The 27,496-nt window shown below is 28.7% G+C and overlaps 1 protein-coding gene across 1 annotated transcript; it reads left to right on the forward strand.

Annotated features, from left to right (window-relative positions):
- Positions 1-6,099: 6,099 nt before the first annotated feature.
- On the forward strand, positions 6,100-26,066 carry LOC107440094 (glutathione S-transferase Mu 1). The gene is made up of 7 exons (XM_016052899.4): positions 6,100-6,724; positions 8,327-8,464; positions 11,616-11,697; positions 15,649-15,749; positions 22,647-22,742; positions 22,825-22,935; positions 25,745-26,066. The coding sequence occupies exons 1-7, from the start codon at positions 6,689-6,691 to the stop codon at positions 25,844-25,846; spliced, it is 666 nt and encodes a 221-aa protein (XP_015908385.1). The 5' UTR covers positions 6,100-6,688; the 3' UTR covers positions 25,847-26,066.
- The last annotated feature ends 1,430 nt before the right edge of the window (positions 26,067-27,496 follow it).

The raw sequence follows: 27,496 nt of genomic DNA on the forward strand, positions 1-27,496 counted from the left end.
GAGTTTACAGTGTTCTTTCAGAAAGAGAATGTATTCTTCTTTCATTTTGACAGTTACATACATAGTCTAAAATAAATATCTACATATTTTAATCTTTGATCTTTCTTCAAGAATTTAATATGTAGTATTCGTTTTAAACTTGTTTGCATTATTGTATTTATTATTAGAGAATCGATTTACCTATAACTATATTTACTAACAGTTTGCCAAAAAAAAGAAATATTCTTAAAATAAAAAATAATACGTCAAATAATACAAATCAATAATACAAATCCAATACATCTTTATTTATTACCTTTTCTAAAATTCATACTTTGAATGTTGTTTTAAATAAATGTAATTGAGTCAATTAGAAATTTTATCACTAGATTATGAAACTTTAGAAATTATATGTATATTATCGAGTACTTTTAGATTTAAAGAACTAATGATTAATATTTAATTTCACAAAATTTTGCAATTTTCTATTTTTACTTATTTTATTATTTATAAAATTTTTATTATATTTATGATTACTTTATTACCTTCTATTATTTATAATTTTTTTTTTATTTGCAATTGATAAAATGTGTAGCTTTATACTTTATAACACTAAAATCTTTTAGTTTTAAAGCTACAATAAGTATCAAAATAACGCGCAATAAATAAACTTTAATAAATCGGTAGAATGCATGAAATAAACTTTAAACTAGCATTTTTTAAATAATTGTTAGTTTAAATAATCTTAAAAAAAATTTGCTTTACAATTTTAAAAGAAACAGCTTTTTAAATTTTTCACTTTCTTTTTTATGATTCCTCTTTTTTTTTTTCTTTTTTTTTTTCTTTTCGCAATTGCAAACTTATACATTTTAATAATTGTAAGTTATTTTTTCAAGAAAAACATTATTTTCTTCTTTTTTATAATATTTTTTATAATAAATTACAATTCGCAACTCAAACAATGCAATATTTATTTTTCAAATTTAATAATTTATCTCTTTTTTGGAAATGGTATTTTCAATCGTTGTGTTATATTGAACTAGATTTGGAAAAAAATTCTCTGCAATGAATTTTTTGCCTTACATTACCCTCTTACATTAAACCCAACTCAGAAGACAAGGATGCCAAGTAGTTGTACTTTATTTAATAATTTCATGCTAGAGTTATTAGTTACACAATTTCACTATTGTCGTTTTAACCATAATGGCAGTTCGTGATTTTTTTTATATCACAAATTCGTTTTTAAAGTTTAACTCGTTACAAGTATTTTTAATACTTTCAATTAAACACATTTTCAATTTCAAAATATTCTCAATTGTTTTTATATTTGAGGCTGGATTTTATTTTTTTCGCCTTATCATTTACCATTGTGTATGTAAATAAATTATGAAAAAGTAATTCGGAAAAATATTTGTTTTAAGTGCCACATAAATTTGTAAGAGACTTTTTGAATTAGAATTAATTGCATCAATGAGGATAACTTAAAATATTATTCGAATAATACCAAAAAAAGATTAGTATAATAATTACCAATGAATACAGGTAAAACAGAATATATTAGTTAATATTTAAAAATTAATAATACTTAGCAAATTATTAATACTTAACTAATATTTAAAAAAAAAAATCTCAAAACAGAGAAAACAATTATGCTTGATTTTTTCTCTCCCTAAAATTTGTAATACTAACAATAAGTATTTTCAAAAATTCAAATGTCAAACAACAGCTTAAGAAATAACTAAAAAGTTTTCTTTAGTCTAGAATTTTTTTAGTACAATTTTTAAACAAAATATTTAAAACAACGTGATTTTTTTTAGAAATTGTTTAATGTTTATTTTAAAAAATTTTTTTCATAAAATATTACATAATTTTTTTAAAAAAAATTTTTGAGTATATTTCGATGTCATAATTATAAGACTAGAAATATAAATAATTTTTTCTTGGAATATTGAGAACAGGAAAATTAAGGAAAAAAAAAATAAAAAAAGGTTTCTTAATTATGCATCTAAATTTACCAGCAATTTTAAAACAATTAATTCAAAAACAATTTTATTAAAAAAGTTTTCTTTCTTTATATTCCGGTCTTTTTATTATGCTCTTATATGGAATCCAACTCAGAAGACAAGGGTGCCAAGTCATGAGAACTTTGTTAGAACTTTTGGGAGTTAGAACTTTCAGTTATACATTTCCCTTGTATGTACAGCCATGGAAAATGGTCTAGCCATAAGGATTATTCGTGATTTTATTTTATCACAAATTAGTGTTAGTAGTTTAGCTCGATGCAAATATCAACTAGTTTTTATTGCACACATTTTTAAGAACAAAATTTTCTCAATTGTTTTTCTGATTGACGCAGGATATTTTTTTCTTATGATTTACCATTCTGTATATAAATAAATTATGCTAAAGCAATTCAAAAAAAATTCTCTCTTTTTACGCGCTGCAAAAATTCGAAAAAAGCTTTTTGAAGTAGAATTAATCGCATACATTAAGATAATTTAAAGTATTACTTAAATAAAAACATAATAACGCTAGTTTAATAATAACAAATAAATATAAGTGAATATCTTTAGAATAACTTAGCTGATACTTAATGGAGAATCTCAAAACAGAAAAGAGAATAATGCTTAAGTTTTTTTTCCACCCTAAAACTTATTACTTACCATTTTATTAAAGGAGTAATTATTTTAAAAAGATCAAATGTCAAACAGAAGATTAAGAAATAACTCTAAAACGCTTTTCTTATTCAATTGCTTTTTTAATGCTATTTCTAACAAAAAAAAATTTAAAAAAGGTGATTTTAGAATTTTTTTAATCTTAATCTTAACAAATTTTATTCCTAAAAATAATAGATAATTTTTCAAAAAATAAATTGTCGAATATATTTTGGCATTATAGATAGATATAAGAGTAAAAATATCTTTTTGTCTTAGAAAATAAAAGATGAAATTTTCGCATTTAAAGTATGAACAGAAAAATAAAAAAAATAATAAAAATGTTTCTTAATTATGCATCTAAATTTAACTGCAACTTAATAATAATTCAAAAACGATTATATCGAAAAAATTTCCGCTCTTCATATTCCATGCTTTTTATTACCCACTTATATTCTACCCAACTCAAAAGACAAGTGAAAATAAATGAAATTATGCTTCTTAATTATGCATCTAAACTAATCAACTACTTTATAAAAATTACAAAACCGATCATATTCTAAAAGCTTCAGTTCTTTCAAATCTCTGATAGAAAATTGCATAGCGGATTAAAAATAAGCATACAATTTATAGTAATTCTTATTTAAATTTTATACGATTTAGTTATAGTAATCTTTCTTATTTATTTGGCACTAATCTCAGTCATAACTCACCAATTTTTTAAGGAAAAAAATTCCATTTTTTTTCTGCAGATATTTTGAAAATATTACGAGGTAATTAAAATAAAAGTTAATAAAAACATGGCAATAATTATACTAAACATATTATGGCTAAGAATACACAAAAATTTGGAACAGAAAAAATTTTCACGTTTTATTTAAAGTCGTGCAAGATTATTATAGATTTTATTATAAGTTCTGCTAGAAACCGAAACTAATTATTTAATCCATTTATTATATGAAATAATAAATTTGCGAGAGAAAAAATTATGTCTGAAATATATTCATAAAATATCTAGGTAAATGATTATAAAAAATCATAAAATATCTGGGTAAAAATTATCTTTGAAATCGGAAATCTAATTTAATCCCAGCGTTAAACGCATCCTATTCGAACGTTCGAATCGCTTTCACCAGCAAATTGTTAGGTGAAAGCTTTCCGATAGATGGGAGGAAAAATGAAGATCGCAGCCCGTTAGCAAAATCCGTTCGAAAGCGCGAGGTTTCAGGTTTTCCTTAGGAGTAGAAACGTGACGTCAAAATGACGTCATTTTTCTCTTCCTAGCTCGTTCGAAGTCTGCGAGGTTTGAGCTCCAGGTTAGGGTTCGAAAGCTGCGAGGTCCCGCAGTGGACTGATCGTTAAGACACGGTTCTCAGCAGATCACCGAAGTCAAGCATCACTGGCTACGGTCAGTGTGCGGGTGGGTGACCACTTGAATCAGTCTGCGTAGGGACCGCAGGGTGTGCGGTATTGGTCCTCGTTAAACGGTGCTACCGTAAAGTGCTCGACTTCGCGCGCAGATCGTCGGGCTACCGAAGCGGGGGTGCCATCCCCTCCGCAGAGGATCAAAATTGTGATGGCATGTCTTGGGATCATCCTCCGGGATGTTTCCCAGACCGTCGCCAATAGCCCATTGTGCAGCTCTAGTGCGACGTAAATTAACATCAACATCGGGAGTTGCGAGTTTAGGATTTTGTTTTACCATCGGACGGGGGTAGAATTGACTCCGGGGAATAGTGACGTCACAGTCAGCGTTAGAAGGCTGCGAGGTTAGGAGTCAAGATCTGTTCCATGTCGTAACCTTAGAGAAGATATTAGGGTAGTAGCCAGTCTATTGTTTGGGCTCTGAAAACTTGTTTAGTCCTGCAGTGGACTGATCGTTAAGACACGGTTCCCAGCAGATCACCGAAGTCAAGCATCACTGGCTGCTGTCAGTGTGCGGGTGGGTAACCACTTGGATTAGTCTGCGAAGGGACCGAGGGTGTGCGGTATTGGTCCTCGCTAAACTGTGCTATCGCAAAGTGCTCGACTTCGCGTGCAGGTCGTCGGGCTACTGAAGCGGGGATACCATCCCCTACGCAGAGGATCAAAATTGTGATGGCATGTCTTCGGATCATCCTCAGGGATATTTCCCAGACCATCGCCAATAGCCCATTGTGCAACTCTAGTGCGACGTAAATGAACAACAACAAAACTTGTTTATAGATTGGGGTTACCTTTTTGGCGAAAAATTCTTAGCTGGCGGTCACATCGTACTGGAATGATTTGAAGAGTACCTGTAGATTTTTCTCTCTTTTTTATTTTAAATGCTTACCCAATTTTATTCGCTATTGTAAAAGATAAGTTTTTAAATCAAAGTACATTATAATATGCGCGTTACATTTAATTATTTATTTTTAATTGCTTATTTATAAAAGGCTAATAACATTTGTTAAATATGATTTTACCAAACAATGAAATTAAAATAAGGATTTTTTGAATCCAAGATACAAACCGAATTGAACAGAAGATATTAATTAAGCAATTATAATTAATTTTAAACAATGCATAATTTTTTTTTACTGAGATTCCGTATAATAATAAAAAATTTAACATGGCAACTAAAATAGCAATTTCTTTTATTCAAATATATATATATATATTTATTTATATTATTTATATATACAATTCACCTTTTGCAAAAATTTTTTTATGGTTTTAGTATTATTCATAATTTAAAATTTTTCTAATAAAAGCAAAATGTTTTATTTTTAAAGCAAAAATTAAATATTTAACATTAATATTGCTTAATGCTCCCCAATTTGGGCTTCTGGTTTGCCTGCCATGCAATTTTAATTCATTTTAACCAATGCATACAATTAAAATTTTAGTGAGTTAACATCGTCTTAACCGGAAACTTTGAATAATTTCGATTTCGTATCATGGATTATCTGTGAACGATTTGACAGTGTAAAATCGCCGTAAACAGAGGGATACCCTGGAAGTTTTCTAAATTTCCTCCGATTTATGGAAGCTTGTAATCGTCTACATTCAGTCAATTATCCATATTTCTCCAATTAGGTTCGCATGTAACCTCGACGGTGATCGGTGGTGTTGAAAAAACTAAAAAGCTCCCTTAAAACACTAAAGAAGGATAGCAAAATTTCTAAAAAAACATTCGAAAACTTAATTCTTTTTTTTAAATAAGTATATTTTTGTATGTGGACTCACTGCGAGAAATCGCTTTTCTAAGAATATTAATTTAAAAAGATAAAGCATTTAGCTTTCAAAAATTTGTATAGAAATTTTTTCTACCAGTTTTTGTCATGATAAACTTCATTTTGGCTTTGATGACACAACTTCTCGAGTTTGCTGCCAACCGGACAATTCTTGGCGTGAGAATATACTTCGCGTTCCTCAATTTCAGATGCATTTCCAAATAAGTTGGTCCCGCAGTGGACTGATCGTTAAGACACGGTTCCCAGCAGATCACCGAAGTCAAGCATCACTGGCTGCTGTCAGTGTGCTGGGGGGTGACCACTTGGATCTGTCTGCGTAGGAACCGAAAGTGTGCGGTATTGGCCCTCGTTGAACTGTTCTACCGTAAAGTGCTCGACTTCGCGTGCAGGTCGTCGGGCTACTGAAGCGGGGATACCATCCCCTACGCAGAGGATCAAAATTGTGATGGCATGTCTTCGGATCATCCTCAGGGATGTTTCCCAGATCGTCGCCAATAGCTCATTGTACAGCTCTAGTGCGACGTAAATGAACTACAACAACAACAAATAAGTAGGGTTATAGACGAGTGCCGGCTGCTAAAACAATCTGGCAAAACAGAATAAATAATTATTTGAAATAAATAATTTCTAAGAGGTTTAAAGCGTTAGTTGCGTTCACTGACACACAAATCGTCGAATGAAAATGTTTCTTTTGTGTTATGTAATCTAAAGATTAGATTGAAACATTTAATTCTGTTATTTTATTTTTTCACAACCGGCGTCTTCTTTTGATTCGTTAAGTAGTATTTAATTTGCTAAGCTTCATTTGTTTAATTTCTAATTTTTAGAATTAGTAATATGGCACCTGTGCTTGGATACTGGAATATTAGAGGGGTATATATTTTTGTGTTTAATTTTAATGAATATATATTTCAGAAATGAAAATGAATTTCATCAATTTTCTTAGTATTGGTGTCTATTAACTGGTGTTCATTTTATATTACCGTTCCTTCTTATTGTAATGAGCATTTTTTTAAAGATCGTATTATTTTGTAGATTACGTTTATCTGTTTCAGTTTTTGTTTCAAAATATGTGTGTACATATAACACACTTTTTGATACTGCAGTCAACTTAGATTTAGTATCTAAATATCCATATGATAATTAGGCTTAGCATATCAAAGGAATGGTCGTAAGAGAAAAAACTCGCTATTTAATATTTATTTTCTTAATAAATATTATATATATTTATATACATATTCTTGAAATATTAATTTTTATTTTTATTTAAATTATCAAACAAATTCCACTGCCTGGCAATTTTAAAGCCTTTTTTCATAAATGGCTAGTATTTTAGTATATTTTATAATGTAGATATATTAGTTTGTTAATTGAATTATGAGCATTTATGAATATTTTATGAAATTATTTTAATTTAGATTCAGGGTTTGAATTATTCTCCAGGATTTTTTTTTTAAAAAAAAGCCACTAGTTTTTATTTGAAAAAACGTTTTACTGCTTTTTTTTTTATCCTCACTAATCACATTTTTTATTTATCTTTATGAAGATAATTTTATGAGAAATGTGACTGACATTTGTTTGGAATTTTTTTTAAAAATTATAATAAGTTATTTAACAAACTTCAGTAAAAAAAAAAGGTTGCTGGCAAAGTTGGTTGAAAACCCCAAAACCAGTTTTTTTTTTTGTTTTTTTTTTTTTTGTTTATACCGGGTTTTCTTAATACAAAAGGTTAAATGATATTTTAAGCATCTAATTAAAAGCAATTAACCAAATTAACATTTCACAGATATCTAAATTATTGATTGATTTATATTTTGAATAAGGAATTCAAAAATATTCACTTTTGTTATATAAATATGCAAATAGGAGAAAATAGTATGGATGATTTAGTGTATATATTAAGCTAAGAATTGTTGGTGCTAGGGGTTAAAATTTCTCGTAAAATATCCTGTTTTTATGATTTTTATCAACGTTTGATTTGCGCTATAATATGATATAAAAATTTAGATATGAATAAGAAATGTTTAGTATTGTGATCATGACGGCATTTTACTACAGTGTGAAAAGATTCTTTACGCCAAAAATCGTGTACTCTGTTTCAAAATGAGCAAAACTCTTCCATCTTGAAAAAAATCGTAGATTTGAGATGAAATTGTCACAAAGCAGATTATAAAGTTATTTAAAAGCTTGATTCAAAATTTCCTAAGTGTAATAATGTTGCATCTAAAAATTATTAAAATTTGTGGCTATAACTGAGTAAAATGCGATCTTTAATCCATTTGGGAATGCGGGTGAATTGTTAATGATTATGTGTTCTAAGTGATAATTCAAAAAAACCATATATGATATATTTATTTTTAATAATTTTTTAAAATTTTTTAATCTCTATTTAGTTTAGAGTGTATCCTATAAATATGTATGTATATATATTTTCTCAAGTTAATTTTAACTTTTTTTAAAACAAATCTCTTTCAGTATGCTCAGCCTGCCCGTCTTATGTTAGCGTATAAGGAAGAAAAGTTCGAAGATAAAAGGTATGACTATGGGCCAGCTCCTAATTATAGACAGGAGTGGTTAAAGGTGAAAAATACTCTTGGTTTGGCGTTTCCAAATGTAAGAATTTTTTCTTCTATTTAATTTTTTAATAACTTGTAATTAACTTTTTTTATGAACTGAATCTTTTGGGAGCTCTGCAGTCCATAATTTATTCATTTTTTGGAGTTTTGTTCTAAGAATAATGGGTATCTTTATCTTAAATATTTTTGCACTGTGATAGTAATAATTATATTTAAATAACACTTAGAAGAATATAGCTAACAAAGATAGACTAAATGTTTTAGAACAATAAAAAGTGTCACTGCTAAGACAATGAAGAAATAACAGAATTAATTGAATTACAGCAAGAACTAAATACTGGAAAAAAAGTGACTAGTGTATAGCTGTACAAGCAAGTTTAACAAAATAACTATTGCTATGTAGAAAATAAGAAAAGAAAGCATCTAGTGCAAGACTGTAGCATCCAAGCGGAAATAACTATCAAGATTTCTAATAAATTTGAACACGGGTGATAAGGCCATTAATTTATTAGCATTACTTTTTGAGATAGTTGAGTTTAATAAAAAATGTATTGAATGATAAAAATTAAAAGTGAATTGGAGGAAGAAGATGTTGAAGGGTATTAACAAGAAAAAATTAAGACGAGTGATTGGAGCTTTAGCGATTTTGAGCTAATCTGTCAATAATGTTTGTTTAAAACCGTAATCAATCTTAGTGGAATTAAGCTAATCAAGTTTCTCATTGTGAAAATTTTCTGAACATAATTTAAGAGCATAATAGAGAAAATAACAAATAAAAGGCAGTAAGTTTTGATATTAAAATATGATAGTTCCTATCATTTTAATATTTAGAGTACTGAAAGATGTAATTATTTTGTGGTCAACAAACTCAATATAATTTTTATTTAACTTGATAAGAATTAATCCTTTAACTTAACAAGCATCTGCATAAGAATAAACATCTGCATATTTAAGAATAAAAAATAAACAAAAAAAAATCCTATTATTTTAAACATACTTATTCAGCATTAACATTATTTATTAGTGTGCAATGACTTTTGACTTCCCTGATAACACTGAATATTGATCTCAATGCTATAAGATGGCAAATAGAGAGCATGATAGATTGTGATCAACAAAAAAGCAAAGGTTCATTCTTTTGAATAATGCTGCAGAATTTCCAAAAATAGCAGAGGTATTTTTCTTTTAGGGGTTAAGATTACTTAGCTAATGGCTGCCTATGAATGTTAGCATTATAAGCATTTCGGGTTAAGATTGTTAGAAGAAAACAAAGTGAAATCATGTTTTCTTTTCACCAGAAAGTAACAAAAATTGTCTTTTATTTATCTCTATTTCAAGTTAAATTGCTCACTTAAACATGAAAAAAAAAAAAAAAAATGTTGCAATAACGGGGAGGCTAGTAATTTTTAACTTGTTACAAACATAAATTTTTTAAAAATTTTTATTGTTAGTATTTTAAAAAAGGATCTCATAATGTGTTGCACTTGTTATATTAAGTTTAGTATAAAAGAGTCATAATATTGCTCTATAACAAAGCAAAAAAATAGGGTAAATCAGGACAAAATATTTTTTATTAGGAATAGCAATAAAATGTTGACCCTTGCAAAAAATTTTAGAACATTTCTTTTTAAAATGACTCTATTATACTGCAATGTTATAGTGCATGACTATTTTAAATGTTCCAAATTCTTGTTTCAATACTGCCTTTATGTATGCTTTTAAGATGTTCGCAGAAATTGCAGAAACAAATTCTTTTGAGGATGTGAAAAAGGTTTCTTTTTACAAAACAGTTAAGACTATGGGAAAATTTTTTTTTTTTGACTGTAAAAACCAAAGTAAATACTGGTAAAAACCTCACATGGTAGATACCATGCCAATCCTGCTGAAAATTTAAGGTTATATTAATCTATATTTTTCTTATCATGAATGCGTAAGTTGTGTACAATGAAATCTTGGTTAAATGGACACTCTTGGGAGAGATAAAATTGGTTGCTTACGAGAGTTATCCGTTTATGGGTAAATTACACTAATAACGAAGTTTAATACTGTAAATTGTTTTTAGAATAATTGCAATGATATAGAAAAAAGTTAAATGATCTGCAATAACTATTCACAATGATATTTTAGCTTTAAAAAATACTTCTTTCTATACAAAAAGAAAAAGAAATAAACATTAGATATATATGTATGCATAATGTAGCTACAAAAAAAAATGAGGGTTTTTCCATTTAAATAGACATTTAAGTTAGTCATGATACTGACTAGGCGCTTTCAGCTCTGTGTCACTTCCTCAGACAGTTTGGTTATTGGGTTTACATCCCCTAGAATCCCTTCCTATCACTCCATAGGAAATGCGGTAATACCTCGTTAAAAATAAACCTCCCACTATGCACAGAAAAAAAGGAAGCAGCAGTGTATACCGGTAGGGCACGAGTCTCTGTGGAGTTGTCATGTTCACAATTGTTCATCTGTCAAATGTCTAAATGTTTCATTTATATGAACACCTCAATAACTAGATTTCTGTTCTCTTTTTTTTTTTTTTTTTTTTTTTTTTTTTAAATTCAGCTGTGTTAAATATAGTCTCCAAATTGATAATATGTAGAAAAGAATTATTAGTGGGGAAGAGAAATTTAAGGCATCAGCTTGTGGAGTCTCATAACCAGTATCTTCCAGATGAAAAGATCAAAAGATGCCACTGTCTGAAATATTTCTACCTGAGCAGTATCATTTTCTCTCCTTTCTTTACAAAGATAAAGGTGAAAGGAGACTGATTGCTCTTTAATAGGGAAATAGCTTAATATTTTTAGTTGTGGATATGGTAAAAATTTACAAGCTTTAAAAATTATGGAAAGTTGCATGTTTTTTCCCTTAGAATTTAAGGCAGAAGGTAATATTTTTTTTCCTTTCAAATTTAGAAAAATTCTTGTGCGGTTAGTAAAGATAGAAAATAACTTTTCAGGGCACAAATGACTATATACGGGAGTGTCCATTTTGCAGAGAAGGTACATAATGATTTATTTATAGAAGATTAATAGGGAATCAAAAATATAAGGAGAGGTGTCCATTTTGTAGGAGTGTTCGTAACTGGGGGCTTCACTGTATTGCAAAGTACGAGAAAAATAGACTTAAATTTTTTTTCTGTTAACCTACTTGTAGATTTATAACATGTAATATTTATTCTTTTTTAGCTACCTTATTATATTGATGGTGATGTGAAACTGTCACAAAGTATAGCAATTTTGCGATACTTAGCTAGAAAATTAAAACTTGGTGAGTTTTTTTTTTAACCATTCTAATTTTTTGATATTGTTTTGTAATTTATACTTTTTACTTTTTCTTGTTTTCATTTTTAATCTTATCACATTATTCTTTATTTCCTTTTCTATAATTTCTTCATTCTTTCTCTTTTTTTGGTTCATTGACTAATTTGACTTTCCCAGGTACTAACTATTTAGTATTCAGTCATCAAGTTTATTTGATTTCAACATTAAATCTTGTGAAACTTCCGTTTAAATAATATTAATGCAGATAGCCTAATGAGTTAAAAGTCATCTTGAACTTTGGTAAAACACTTCAGCATGTGTAAAACTATACATAAACTATGTATTAAATTAACATATAAGGAAAAGAAATGAAACAAAAAATTTCAAACACATTTCACTAAAGCTTCTGGTTACTTTTACTTTAATTTTTGAAGTACACACAGTTTTGTGGAACTGCTTGTATATGTTAATGAATAATGATTAAAAAATGTAATCACTGTTTCAAAAGGCCAGTAACTAATAGATATAAGTAGTCCATAAGCTCTTATTTCATTCTAAGACCTTTTTTTGTTCTTTTATCATTTAAACACTTATCTGTAATGGTATATTTCTTCAATTAGCAAGCGTATAATTTCAAGAATATAATTTTCTTTTGGTTATCCATTACTAATTATTAAGAGAACATAAGGATAATTGTTAGACTTGAAGAATCTTAAATTTAAAAGAGCATATTATCTAAGAGTTTGTGTGTGTAGTTATTTGTATACAGTACAGATAGGGGTACCGGAATAGGAGATTGCTGTGATCTACCTCCCGAAAATTTTTATTACTCGGCAAATATTTTTGACAATTTAACAAATTTACGAACATTTATTTTTTCTCTTTCTATTCAAAAAACAAAATGAAATTATTGAGTATTACACCTTTATTGGTCTTTTTTGATGAGCAACAGTTTCCATAAGTATTATATCATATACTTATTCTTAATTTTTATTAACTGGGGAAACTTATCTTAATTTTTAAATGCATAAAAACTTTCTACAATTGCGTAAACAATACAAAATGATATGCTTAACTTACTTTCAATACTTATTTATCAGTACTTTAGATTATCTTTCTATATTTTTAATTAAAAGATAAGTTGTCTCCATTTCAGAAGACTACCAGTGAATGTGCTTCTCACTGCCATAACTCACAAACTATTACATGAAAAAATATCAGATTTTGCAAATTTATTTTTCGTGATTCATAATTCAGTTTAGCAAAACCTAATAGCAGAGGAATTATGATTTTTGAAAGTCGCATATCCTTATGATTGTAGATAAGTAATTAGTCTCACTTTGTGTAAATTTATAATTAGTCTTGAAGTAATTTGATAATTTTGATTAACCATTTTTCGGAATTTTGGAAAATATAATCGCAGTAAAATAATAAACTTCTGTAACCATGATACTCTTGTGAATAAAGATAAAAACTACTTCTTTTGATCTTTTTTTAAAATTTTTAATTTGCTTCGGAGATATTCAGTTTGAAAATTTGATTATTTCTTTTATAACCTGAAAGATTAAGAAAAAATTCCATAATTTCAGTCTTTTGTATATAACAAAAAAATATAATTATTATTGTCCAATTTAAATCTTTATAATTTGAATTTTTAAACATGTATATTTGGTTTAAATTAAATTTTTTTTTCTAGCTTAAATTTGATTATTTAAAAGTATTAAATACTGTGTTAAAAATAAACAAGTCAATTTATCTTCTTGTAATTTGAATTTTTATTCCTTCGGCTACAGCTGGTGTGTGGTAAAAGTGGATCATTTTCTGAATATTGAATATTTCATTTCTATTCAGTATTTCATTACCATTCTATTTATTATTCTATTTATTATTCGATTTATGGTATTGTGAAAAATTATTTCTTCATTTTAGCTAAGAATAAATTTTTTTTTATATTTATCAAATGATTGATTATTTCTTTTATTGATTTTGAATAAAACGTTCCCCCAATAACCTATTGTGAGTTGGTGGGATCCTGAAGGTTAAGATTCCACAATTGTGTACCCAATGTCCTGAATGTGGCAATCTGGTCAGTGTTATGCTTAGGTTGTGGACTATAAGCCATCACTGATGTAGGGGATTGAATTCCAGTTAACCACAATAACTAATCAGTGTCTTAACCACTAAGCCATCAAAGCTTTTTTTATCAGTAAAATTAGTTAAGTATAATATTGGTAAATCAGCATTATGGCAAAGATTAACATATTTTGAAAATATTTGCTGCAAACTAAGTTTTTTTATTGAAGCAAAAGAGCTTCGCACTTATTTATGATTCAGCCAAATTAGGAATTTCATTCGGAAAAATGAGATTTCCTCCCCTCCCAAAAATATTAATTCCTGACGCTTCTGACTACAAAACTTTTCAACCAGTATTTAAAAAAAACCTGGAAAAATTTGCTTGGTTTTATCGTCATTTTGAACTAGATTAATTGAGGCAAAATGTGGAAATTCCAGTCCTTGTAATTCAATAGAAGGAAAGAGAAATTTTTTTTTATCCCTTCTTGTGGAGAGACATCTTCATTATTTCTTACTTGATCTGGAAGATTTTTAGGTGGGACGAATTCTTTATTTTCTTTTGTGTATGGAAAAGGTGGTTTTCGATATGCTGCCATCAATCAAATGTTTTCTGTTTTATTTACGATGGGCAAATACTTAACGCATGTATCAGTGAAAAAAAGGTGGAGCAGTGCAGTAATTAAAAAAACAAAACAAAAATATTGCTATTATATGAATTAATAAAGTAAAAAAAATGAAGTGGAAATGCAAATTTTTAATTGTAATTCATAAACGTCTATTTTTTATTCAATAATAAAGTAGGAATATAGTTAGTTGTACACTAAGAAATATTTTATCTGGATGCAATTAAACTAGACTGGAAATATTAAATTAGAATGACTGATATAACATAGTTGAGTTGTATTGAATAATCTTTTAGCGATCTAGAAAACCAGGAAACTCAGACATTCAGCATGGTGATGGTCCCAAGCATTCCCTACTGGTTCTCTACTATATTTGAAAATTACTGGGATGTCTTGATATAGTGTCTACATCTGTTTGCAAAATGCTCTTTCAAAAAAAGAAAAAAAAAAGAAATACAACCAATATTCAAGCTAATGCCCCTTATATATATTGTCAGCTTCTTCCTTTTTGAAGAAAAAGTTTCTGTTGCAGATTTGATCTTAGAAGGCAACTGATTCAATAATCTAGTGATTTTGTTATTGGCATTCACTGTAATTATTTTTATATTTATATATTAATTTACAAGTGAAACAGATTAAGTCAAGATTTATGTTTAAATTGTCTTGTTAAATATTTCTCATCTTTACATTTTTTTAAAATTCAAATTTGTTTTATATTCTCATAATACAGTATGGAACAGATGATCGGGACCATCGCTATTCCGGATAACTGATTTTTCCGGTTTTCTGAATCGCTACAAAAAGCCGTTTTTTTAATTGTTAAACCCAACTAAAAAAAAAAATATTTGGAAATAATCTTAAAAAGAAGAAAAAACGATGAAGTAATACAGTAATGATTATTTCTAAAATGATGGTATGGTAAACATCTTTCAAAAAAGAAAGAAAAATCCTAAAATCTTATGAAGAAAAAAAAATCTTTTTTTAAAATGTCGGGAAAATTTATCGAATTTCGTTCCGGTTTTTTGGTTTTCCGGTTTTCTGATTTCTGGATAACGGGTTCTGTACTGTATTAGAAAACTTTATTTTCAAATATCTCAATACTATGATCATCAACTTTGCATGTTTCACTTATAACTTACTCTATATTATGAAATGAAACTCAGAGAAATACTATGAAACCTCTGGAATTATTTTTCTTTATATTGATAAAACAGAAAAATGTTGATTCATTATTAGTTTAAGCTGTTTTATTTTTTGTATAGATGCTGAAACTGAAGAAGAGCGAATAAGAACTGATCTTATTGAGCAACAAGCAATAGATCTCAGAGCTGGTTTAGTCAGCATTGCCTATAATGAAGATTTTGTAAGTTAAAAATTCATAAATGAAATAACTAGATTTTTCTATGATAATTTCTTTGTTTAAAAATAAATAAAATATAAGTTGCTATACACATAGCAGGGATGCTAAGCCTGCGCCATTTGCGACAAACTGAGACAAAACGGCTTAACTGCGCCATTTTTCGACATTCAGCTCAGTTTCTGCCAAAGCTGCGCCATTCTGAGACAAAACGTCCAAAATTTGGCAAACCTGAATTCAGTTTCAAATATTAATCCGCTTTGCCGTGAGTCATTGGAGATCATTTTGCCGTTCACGTCTCCACGGGATGAAAGACTTCCACAAAAAAGCGGAAATCCGCTTTTTTCTCCCAATTTTTAAAATTTTCGACCATGTTCCAAAAACTAAAATTTTTAGGGAGTCCAATTAGAGAAACCCAAGCCGCCGGAACGATAGTCGGATTCCCGCGACTTCCGCTATAGAGTGGAAAGGAGTCTAAGCGTTTCGTTTCGACCACCGATATTTGATTTTTTTTTTTTCGTTTGGCTGATTTTCGGAATTTTAAATATTAGGAACTGCGCTGGAATATGCTAAAATCACGATTTTTAATCAGACGATTTTAATATCAATCATCGATTTCCGTATTTAACTGATTTAAAACTTATGTGTTGCGATTTTTTTTTACACTGTTTAAAAGTCGTACTAGCAATTCCTATTCACCCAATTTAAAAATTCAATATCGCGATCTGTATTCTCGCGAGTTTAAAATCCAACGTCGCGATTCGTATTCACGCATTTTTAAATCCAATATTGCAATTCGTTATCACGCAGTTGTAATATCAGATCTCGTTTTTCGTATTTGTACGCTATTTAAAAATTACTCATTGCGATTCGTATTCCAGGGATGAGATTCTTCCGCGGATTCGCGGATTTCCGCTTTTTTTCAGATTTTTCCATTTTCCCCGCTAATTTCCGCGGAAATTTTTTTTGCACAAGTTGTAATATTTCATGAGGAATTTAATTTTCCGCGGAACGAAAGTATTGAAGTCCTCATTCTTCCCTCTGAAGTTTCTCTAAAAATCATTTCCTTGGGATAAAACTGGTTGACCTTTATACAGGGATGAGATTTTTTTTGTCTCTCGAATTTCAGCCTTTTTATCAAAAACTCCGATTCTCTAAAAGTTTCGTTTTTTTAAATAAATATCCCGTTTTTTTTAAATTCAGTCATTGAAGTAAAATAATTATATTTATTTACGATTTTCAAAGATAAACAGAAAATTCAATCTACGCCCTAGCTGCTAACCCTTCCGCATTTTTACTTATTTTAGCTATTTTCTCCGATTTCACGCACAGAAAATAAGATTATCCGTATTTTTTATCCGTCGGCTGGATAGCTCGTATTTTCGTAATTCAGATCTCGATTTTTATTCACGCGATTTTAATATCAATCATCGATTTTCGTATTTACCTGATTTAAAAGTTGCACATTGCGATTCTTATTTACGCTATTTAAATATCGTATATTATGATTCTTATTTACGACATTTAAAAATCCAATATCGTGTTTTGTATTTATGCATTTTTAAAATCTCGATTTTATTATCAAATCTCGATTTTCGTATTTACCTGATTTAAAAGTTGAGCGTTGCGATTCTTATTCAGGCGATTTAAATATTGTACAGTGCGATTCTTACTTACGAGATTTAAAAAATCAATATCGCGATTTGTATTTACGAGCTTTTAAAGCCCTATGTAGCAATTCGTATTCACGTGAGCTTAAAATCCAATATCGTGATTCGTTTTTGTGGTTGTAATATCGCGCGATTTAAAAATTATGCATCGTGATCAAAAAATTAAAAAATCATGATTTGTATTTTCGCATTTTTTAAATTCGATGTAGAGTTTCATATTTACGTGATTTAAAAGTCTCATATCGGGATTTATATTCACATGGTTTACAAGTTTAAAAATCGCACTTTTTGTCAAATTTTTGTTTATATATATATATATATATATATATTTTTTTTTTTTCTTCTTTTTTTTTTCTTTCTTTTTTTTTTGTTTTTTGGATTTCCTCTTTTTTACTTTCTGACTACTCTCATCCCTGGTATTCACGTGATCTAAAAATTATTCATCGTGATTATTATTTACGCGATTTAAAAATTCAATATCGCTATTTGTATTTTCGCGTTTTTGTAATCCAACAGCGCTATTCTTATTCACGTGATTTTAAAATTCAAACTCGTTATTCATATTCACGCGATTTTAAAATCCAACCGCACGATTCATATTCACGCGATTTTAAAATCCAAAATAGTGATTCATATTGACGCGATTTTAAAATCCAATATCGTGATTTGTGTTTTTTAAATCCAGCTGCGCGATTCATATTCACGTGATTTTATAATCCAAAATCGTGATTCATATTCACGCGATTTTAAAATCCAATATCGTGATTTGTATTTTCGTGTTTTTAAAATCCAACAGCGTGATTCATATTCACATGATTTTATAATCCAAAATCGCGATTCATATTCATGAAATTTTAAGATCCAACCGCACGATTCATATTCACGTGATTTTAAAATCCGATATCGTGATTCATATTCACTTGATTTTAAAATCAAAAATCGCGATTCATGTTCACTCGATTTTAAAATCAAAAATCGCGATTCATGTTCACTCGATTTTAAAATCAAAAATCACGATTCATTTCCACTCGATTTTAAAATCCAATATCGTGATTCATATTCACGCTATTTTAAAATCCAATATCGTGATTCATATTCACACGATTTTGTAATCCAATATCGTGATTCATATTCATGCGATTTTAAAACCCAAAATCGCAATTCATATTCACACAATTTTAAAATCCAGTATCACGATTCTAGAAAGAAGTAGAATTAAGTTTTTCTTGAATTAGTTGCTGTAAAGATGTGATATATTTTTCTACAGTTGTTGCATTTAAACAATTACTAAGTGCATTCATAATCACATTTTATGATTGTATATTTAGCTATATAAATTAAAAGAACATAGTCAACTAACTTATCTTGTGAATGCAAGAAGGTACAATCTACTAGTCAATGCCAATTAACTAAAAAGTTTACTTTTATACTTAATAAAGGATGCAAGTCATTTTAGAAAGAAAATTATATTTATGTGTCTTTTTAAATTGTTTATAATAGTTTTATATAATTCTGTTTTGATATAAAAATGTATATATGCTAATTTTTGGCTATTAAGTGCTCCCTAAAATTTTCTTGAAAAATTCGTACCTAAAATATTTCAAAATTTCACTGCACCTCCTGAATTCTATCAAAGAGTGTTTTTTTTGTGTTATTTGCATTTTCTTAAACTCTCATTATTTAATTACTGAATTTCTCTCTTAATTATTGAAATCTGTAGACCTTCCATTGTAACTGAATAGTTATATATTTTGAAATGAAATTTGAGCTCAAAATAAAATGGGTATTTTCCCTTTTGAATTACTGAAACTAAATAGATATTTCTTTTTAGAAAGTTAACACCATTATATTTTAAAAAATAAGAAAGTTAAAATTTACTTTGTAAAATTCTGGAACAGATACTATTCATTGGCATAAATGATAAATGCAATATATATGAAAACAACAGAGTCCATAAAACAATTTTTTGGACTCTTATAATCAATCATATGCAGGTTTTTTAAAATCCTAGCAATAGTGAATGTATGTATAATTGTAGTACTCCTAGTATGCTATTAATGGTTTTATGGATCCTGAAAATTATCTTTATATTGTTATCAAACTGATTAATAATCATTTTAGCTGAGATAAACTGAGTGAAAAAAATAATTTTAGCTGAGACAAACTGAGCCAAAAAGAGATTTTAACTGAGACGAAATGCAATTTCTGGTGAGACAATTTGATATTTTGCGAGTAGCATCCCTGACATAGCTATTTAAATACCTACCTTACACTCAATATATGTGCATTTCTGGCCTGAAAAGTTCATGGGTTGCATTGGAGATAATTTTTTTTAATATCTAATTAGAAATAAATTTATGCATTTGTTAAATTTTTGTCAAATATATATCACTTTCTTTTATAAATAAATTTATAAAGAATTTTAGCCTATATTAGAATTATTTCCCGCAGAAATTTTCTAAAATTCAGTATCCTGATGGATCTTAAACTTTATGAACGAATCTGTTTGTCTTTAGACAAGAATAACATAATTTTAAGTTTAAAAGTGACATATCATTATTTTATTTGGTTATTTTTTATCATAATTATTGTACAATTATCTATATGAATAGAAAATCTTTAAAAATATTAGTATCATTGCTGGGTAAAGAAATATGTCTTCATAATAGTAAATCTTCAAGTTTAATCTTGTACATTTTTTCAACAACAAAAAAATAAATAAATAAACAATGAAGTTAATTGACATTAACTAATGACCAATTTTTATTAAAAAAATACATAAGTTTTTACTTATGTTATAAAGTGATTACAATATTAGATATAAATCTGTGGGTCAATTAAATATTTGGTTAACTCAAACATTTACTAGATAGTATGTATTTCACTTTTGTGAAGTTCATTGCATTTAGTAATATACAGCATTTCATTTTAAGTGTACATAGTATTATGCACACTAATTTCAAAGACACTTATTATTTGAGCTAAACTTGAATTATGGTCGTAAAAGATGAAAGTAGTAAAAAGTAACTAAAGATTAGCTTTTATTTTTAAGTTTTGATACAAAAATATTTTAAAAATCTTAAATATGAACCTAAAAGACTAAAGAAAAGTTCTGGGTACCCTAGTGATCCGCCCTCTTTTCCTTTTCCTCTCTTTTTACTCCTACTTTCCCCTTTCTCTTCTCCCTTGTCCTGATTGCCAAATTAACTGGTGAGGGCTTTTCTTTGTGTTTGATGTACCAGCCTGTTGTATCAGACCCTGATATGAAGAGATGGTGTATGGAGACTAGTGTCCCTGGAAAAGGGGATCCTATTAGTCAAGGGGCATTCTGGTACCCCAACCCACTGCCTTTGCCTGTGCTTCAGGTAAACAAGAGGTGCGTATTGGCTTATATGCATCAACTGACTAGTCACTAATGCCATCTGTTGACTAGGTTCAAGCCCGGGGAAACTTACTGGGCACCTTGTCAAAGATGGATGCTGCTACAGGCGTGACTTGCTAGCGTTATAGCTATTGTTCAGCATCGGTGTTAAGTAACAGATTCCTTTCTGTTACTTCCCCTTAGTTGGACTCTGGTGAGTGATGTCTCTGGTACTAACATTTTGTTTGTCTATGGTGAAAATAACCAGATTTTCTTTTCCGCACACCAAAACAAAAACAGCCCCTTCACCGTATGTTAATGTTTATTTTATGATGACATTAAATAATCCTTCTGAACCAAAGTCATCTTTCAGTAAGATATAATACATGAGGTAATGATACATACAGTAAGATATAATGCACACTTAATACACTAGGTACTACTTATGGTTTTGGGAGAAGTAGTCATGATAAAGATAGGCTCTTGGTCATGCTATGTTTCTTCTATCACATCTACAACATCTCCTAGACAAGTCTGGTTGAAAGTCACGAGGCGTATTTCAACAAGTTTTTATTTCGCACTGTCATCGGTATTCTCATCATTTCTGGATTTATACAGATTGCTCAAAATCTCCTGGGTATGTTGGCTGTGGTGTCATCATTGGTGATGCCACATACAGCTACCTAATTCCTGAAATTTGCTCCATCTTCACTGCTAAAGCTGTTGCTATCTTATTGGCACTACGCCTAATTTCCTCATGCTCTTACTCAGAAGTATTGTATATACTCTGATGAAAGAGCATTTTGAGCCAATTAGAAAAATTTCACAGTGATTATCATCCAACCTTATGTTTCTTTATTAATTTATTAAACATTATTCAGGAGAATGGCTTTCAGATTTTATTTTACTGTATATTGAGTTATGTTGGTATTCCAGGGAATGACTTAGCTAAGTCTGCCACATCTATTTTAACTTTGTCCATACCTCTCTCTGACGAGAAACTACACATTCTAAAATTTATAACATTATGACAACAACACATCAAAGTTTTTGATTAACTCAATAGCATTAAATCTGATTTAGATCCCATGAAAGTGCTGCCTTTGTGTAGTGCTGTCATAAAGCTAGCCAGTCTTTGAATTGGTCACACCCAATTGACACATCTTCATTTGTTGCTTGGAGAACTTCCTCCATGCTTGTAACATTCCTCTTACAATTCACCATGTTTTCATAGTGTGTCCATGTTTTAAAGAGTATAGTTAAAAATTTTTTGGGAGTTTTATTTTATGCATGCAGGATTTGTTGGATGACATTCATTATTCCAACATTTTTCATGTATGTATGTGCTGTTGGTATTTTTAACTGTATATAAACGTTTCCATGCATTCACAATTTTATTCACTTTTGGAAGACAATACACAATTTTTCTTACTTCCTGTATTTTCTATCATATACATACTTTTTATTTGATTTTATTCATACCTTTTGTCTGATTCTATTCCCTACTTATACCATTTTATGAGTTATAATTGTACAACAAAGTGTTGTACGCACTTTGTCTTCTGAACTGTTTCACCGTGTCGTTTTGCGCAGCATATCCTCTTTTGAATTTTTTGCCACTAAACCCTACATTCAAACCAATCTACAAGGTGTATGAGCATTGCACATTAAGATTTAGCTAAATAAATTTTTTCAAGAAAGAAAAATTATTGATAAATTTTTTTCTTTCAAAATAATATCTATTAAGAGATTAAACATATAACTTTTTAAGCTAATGAATGCATTTAGTTTTTACATGTATAACAAGAGTAATTTAGAATTCTCAATGAGTTTATTTAATAACTAATTTAGTCCTCATTTTTTTCTTTTTAGGCGAAACTTAAAGTGGACTACTTAAAAAATCTACCTCTTTCACTTCAACAATTTGCTGACTTTTTGGGAAAGAAATCTTGGTTTGCTGGAGATAGGGTAATTCTAACTCTGATTTTTGTTGTAACTTAATAAATTGAATTTAGTTATAGTCTAATTTTTTATCTTTTTATTTTTTCAGCTAACTTATGTTGACTTTTTGGTGTATGAAGTTTTGGATCAGCATCTTGTCTTGGATCCTGACTGTTTGAAGCAGTTCCCCTCTTTGGAAGGATTTCTTAAGGAGTTCAAGGTAAGTAAACAAATTATCTTCTACTTGAAATTTGCAATGGTTTCTTCGTATTGTGTACCTACTGAAGAATACAAAATTTTACACAATTTGTGTTTGATATTGATCTGTTTTATAATCTTAATTTCTATGGCTAGCCTAGAAAATGTTCCAAAGATTTGTTAAAGAACATATTTGCTAAAGTTTTTTCTCAGTTAAATTTCATTGTTTAATAAGTTGAAATTTTGATAAATTTTAACTTTGACAATTTTTTTAATGTTAATCTATAATCATATTTGTTTGTACATTGATTTAATAAATTTTAGCTGTTACTAAATTGCTGATGCATTCCTACCAGCCCTCATTTTGAAAGATTTATAGCAAAATTGCTGAAAAAATAACCTGAAATGCAGAAGATTTTAGGTTTCTAATTTTTTATTGAAAGAATCGCCAAAACACAGTAATTAGAACATAAAATTCCATAAGTGGAATTCAGTGATTTAACAAAATTCTGAAATAAAGAAAAATGTCCCTTTTTCTATTATCAGATGCTTAACACCTTATACTTTGCATTTATTAATGACTAACGACATCAATCAGGTTAAAGCACGGCTAATATTCTAGATGTCGTTGTATAAGCAAGACATCAGAGTTAATCTTCACCCATATTGATAAATATTTGTGTGGATTTGGAAACACTTATAATCTTAAACTTTAAGTGCTGTATTCGTAAATTTTTTTTTTTTTTTTTAGTTTTAAGAAAACAGCTCAACTAATCTAGTCTACACTAAGGTTTTGAGAGAAAAATTCCCTACTTGATATCTCTCTACATAGAGATTGTGAAGTAGTATTCGGAAAATTTTACAATGTTACCAAAACAGAGTATTTATCATGAGAGTTAGTTCTATTTATTTTTTTTGTAGGCTAAATATTTAATTTCCACTTAAGATTTTTTAATAATTATTCACAGGTATGCATTTTTCGGCTAATTCTCAGACCAATTTATATTCCGATAAAATTTTCTCAAACTTCCACTAGTCTAAAATTGGAATTTTGTTGCTTACACAAAATCTCATTAACAAGGTATTCATTTTGCCCTCACCAGCACTCTCTTAAGTTCTCATTCATCTGCAATGCGTTATTTTTTTACACTTAATTTTGTTTGAGAAAAACTCAGCTTCTGATAAGCTGAGAAAAAAAAATTCCATAATAACTTCGACTAGAATTAATGTACTAATGAGGAAAACACAAAAGAATAAAATTGATAATCTTAAAAGTATATCCGAAATGGCAAGCATTTAAGATTGTTTGTTAAAAAATTTTTCTTAAACTTATATTTGCATTTGAAGGATCACTTTTTGATGCGGCCTTATTGGTTGTTCCAATAATTTTATGTTATTATACGAGCGATTAATACTCACTTGGGCCGGATCAGGCTATTGGTCGAAAATTACATCACTGTTTGGGGGAAAGGAGATGGTGGCTATTGGCTGGTGTTTGTATGATTTTGGCGACAAATTTTGTATTAGCATGTGCTTCGGGATTTATTTCGTCGTCGTTAGGGTGGGGGAGATAGGTAAATGTCCTCTTCAGTATTTCAGACAATATTTTTGTTTTAATTGATTGAAATTCATGAAAGCTAAAATAAATAAATATAATGAATACTGTACAATATTACAAATACATTTTTTTTTATTGTAGCTTTTCCTTGAGAATTATCTTTTAAAGTTATAAAGTAACGAAGTTGATAAAAATATAAGCTCAAATTTACTGATACATCTTTATTTAGTTGTGTTATGAATAATTTTAAAAACTTTATAATCAAACAACATTTAAATTTAGTTCAAAGTAATGACCAAAATTCTGTGCTTAGCCTCCCCCCCCCTGCATTTCTAGATCAGCCCCAGTTGCCCATGAAGTAAAAGCAGTATTGTTCAATATCACTTACTTAGATTCTAATAAAAATTACCACAAAACTGTTCAAAATGTGAATATTGTCTTTATTACTTTTTGATTATAATAAATATTCCCATTCATAGGACATTTCAAACTTCTAGTTTTTACATCAGCTTAATGAACGTTTCTTATATGCTCGTATAAATTTTTATTTCGTTTAAATATTTTTTCGCAAATCACCTGATTTATAATTAATAATAACAAGAAAACATTAATGGATAAAAACAAGAAACATTAATACCATGTGTAAACAGAGCTCGTTTGAAAGCTAGATTTAAAATCTGTAGCCAAATCAAGATCTGTCGCCAATTTACTATGCAATACACAGCATGTCCCTTCCCCCAAACAGTGATGTCATCTACGACCAATAGCGTGATCCGGCCGAAGTGAGGATTAATCGCTCGTGTTATTATTGCTATGAATTTCCTCCTTTTTTTAATTCCCTATTTGAGGTAGCCCATTCATTAGATTTCAGTGTAAATGCGCTTGATTTTATTACTTATCTTTTTTCAGTTATTAATGGAACTCTCCAAGTGCAAAAAAAGATAAATATGGATTTTTTTCCCCTTATATTCTTAATATGTTGATGTGTATTCTTAATATGTTCATTAGATAAAAAGAATTTTATTCTTTTTAAATTTTATAAATAGTAGTTTTGTGCTTAAAAATGACTATAATACCAAAAGAAAAACAAATCCTTAAAAAAAACTACATGCTGAGAAATTTGCAGATTATTTCTTTGACCTGCTATCACATGTCCATGTATGTATCTACATAAAGATGAATTTTTTTTTTTGATCAGGAACATATTGAGATCTTTCATTTTAGTAAAAACTTAATTTGTTCACTGTAATAAAACTCTTATCTACTCTTTTAGGGTCTTCCAACTATTGAGAAATATATGAACTCTCCAGATTTTCTCAGCTTCCCATTGAATGGTGACATGGCATATTTTGGCTCAAGACGTGGCCAAAAGTAAAGATACACCAATTTCATGCGCCTGCTCAATGGCAATTCTGATTTCATTCAACTTTTGATTTTTTTAAGGGATAATTCTTTGTTAAGATTTCATATTGCTTCTACTTGTAGTTAAGTTTTTGAATAAGTGTTCATTTTTTCTACCCTTTTTTACTGTTTTCTATGAATGATACTTGTAAAAAGTATTGAAACTTTTGAATAAAATATCTTTTTTTAAGTTATTTTTATTTTTGCATATAAAGTGTGTTTATTCCAAACTAATAGACTGCTTCTGTTTGAATCTTTAAGCTATAATAAGTAGAGTAAGTGCATTGTTTTATTTCCAGGGATCTGTCCAGGCCAAATTTACTACCATTTAGTGCTGTACCTTAACAAATTCAAGTTTAGGAAAAACTGTAGTTTCACAAAATACTTTTTCTTAAATTTTATTTTTGCATCCCAAAAGAAACGATAAACCTATATTTTTACCATGTTTTTGTGTTGATTTTTTAATATAATTTTTAATTTTCACAACTTATAAAAAACCTAGATAGACCCCTGATTTCTCCTCTTGTCTCTCACATCAGACCTTCTGTCACATGTAATATCAGCAGAGAAAAAAAGGGCATCATGTAACAGTTTAGATAAGTTCTCATATTTGGTAGATCTGTGTATTAAAAGAGCTTCAGGTGTGTTGAGCAAAGTAAAATATTGGATCATTTTACAAGACATTTTAGAATTCTAGTATTTTAATAATTATGTATAATATGTATGAAACATTTTTACATAAGTAAGAAAAGCTTTTGAATAGTTTATTATAGTAAAAATACTTTATCTCGCTCTAGAGCAGCACAATGGGCTATTGGAGGCTATCTGGAAACATACCTGAGGATGATTCAATGACATGCCAATACCTTAAATAACTATACAAAATTCATTTCACTCTTTTAAACCTTCTGATTTTATTTAAACTGTACACCTGCAATCATAAGGTTAGCCAACTATACTACAGCCGGTTTTCATTGTTTATGTATATTCAGGGTGGATACTTAAATCAAGTTTCAAATTTCCCTGATTTTTCCAGGTAAAAATCTTAAAATAATTTTAATATATCATCTTGAAAAAATAATTAGACTAAATATATTAGCAATTTGGCTAGAGTTTGTTTTTTATTTTTAATGTTTTGGTACAATTTTTAAAAACTGAAAACCTGTGGAGAAAATATGTTTAGCTGGCAAAAATTTTTTAAGGTGTTGAAGTAGTTTTTGCTCGAAGTGCACCTACCAAATGACAAATACAGGATGATAAAAAAAACCTTGGATAAGTATTGTTTAATATACTTTCATTAAGGAAAAGAAAACTATCTCAGGTGATTATACATCAATAAATTTTTATATAGATACAGTGGTTCCCCAAAGTGTTTGTTAACTCATAAATTTTATTGAAATAGGGAACTATTCATTAATTAAAATGAATATTTCAGAATGAGTATTAATGTGATGTATAATTTATTCTTAGCAAAACTGCGTGGAATATATTAAAAACCAAATCAAAAGTTTATTTTTAAGACATCAATTATCAAAAAGGTAAAAATGAAAAATTTACATGGTATGTTTTCGGATTTCAAAATTAAAATTATTGTCTATTGCTTTAATATTTTTATTTAATTAAT

Source organism: Parasteatoda tepidariorum, chromosome 11 (genome assembly GCF_982258835.1).
Source record: "Parasteatoda tepidariorum strain Cologne lab strain chromosome 11, Ptep-v5.0, whole genome shotgun sequence".
In the NCBI taxonomy this organism is placed as follows: domain Eukaryota; kingdom Metazoa; phylum Arthropoda; class Arachnida; order Araneae; family Theridiidae; genus Parasteatoda; species Parasteatoda tepidariorum.

Bases quoted from the DNA above. Each gene is read 5' to 3' on its own strand.
- LOC107440094 (XM_016052899.4), top strand. From the start codon at position 6,689: ATGGCACCTGTGCTTGGATACTGGAATATTAGAGGG. The intron at 6,725-8,326 runs GTATATATTTTT...AATCTCTTTCAG, and splicing joins GATACTGGAATATTAGAGGG to TATGCTCAGCCTGCCCGTCT. The intron at 8,465-11,615 runs GTAAGAATTTTT...ATTCTTTTTTAG, and splicing joins TTGGTTTGGCGTTTCCAAAT to CTACCTTATTATATTGATGG.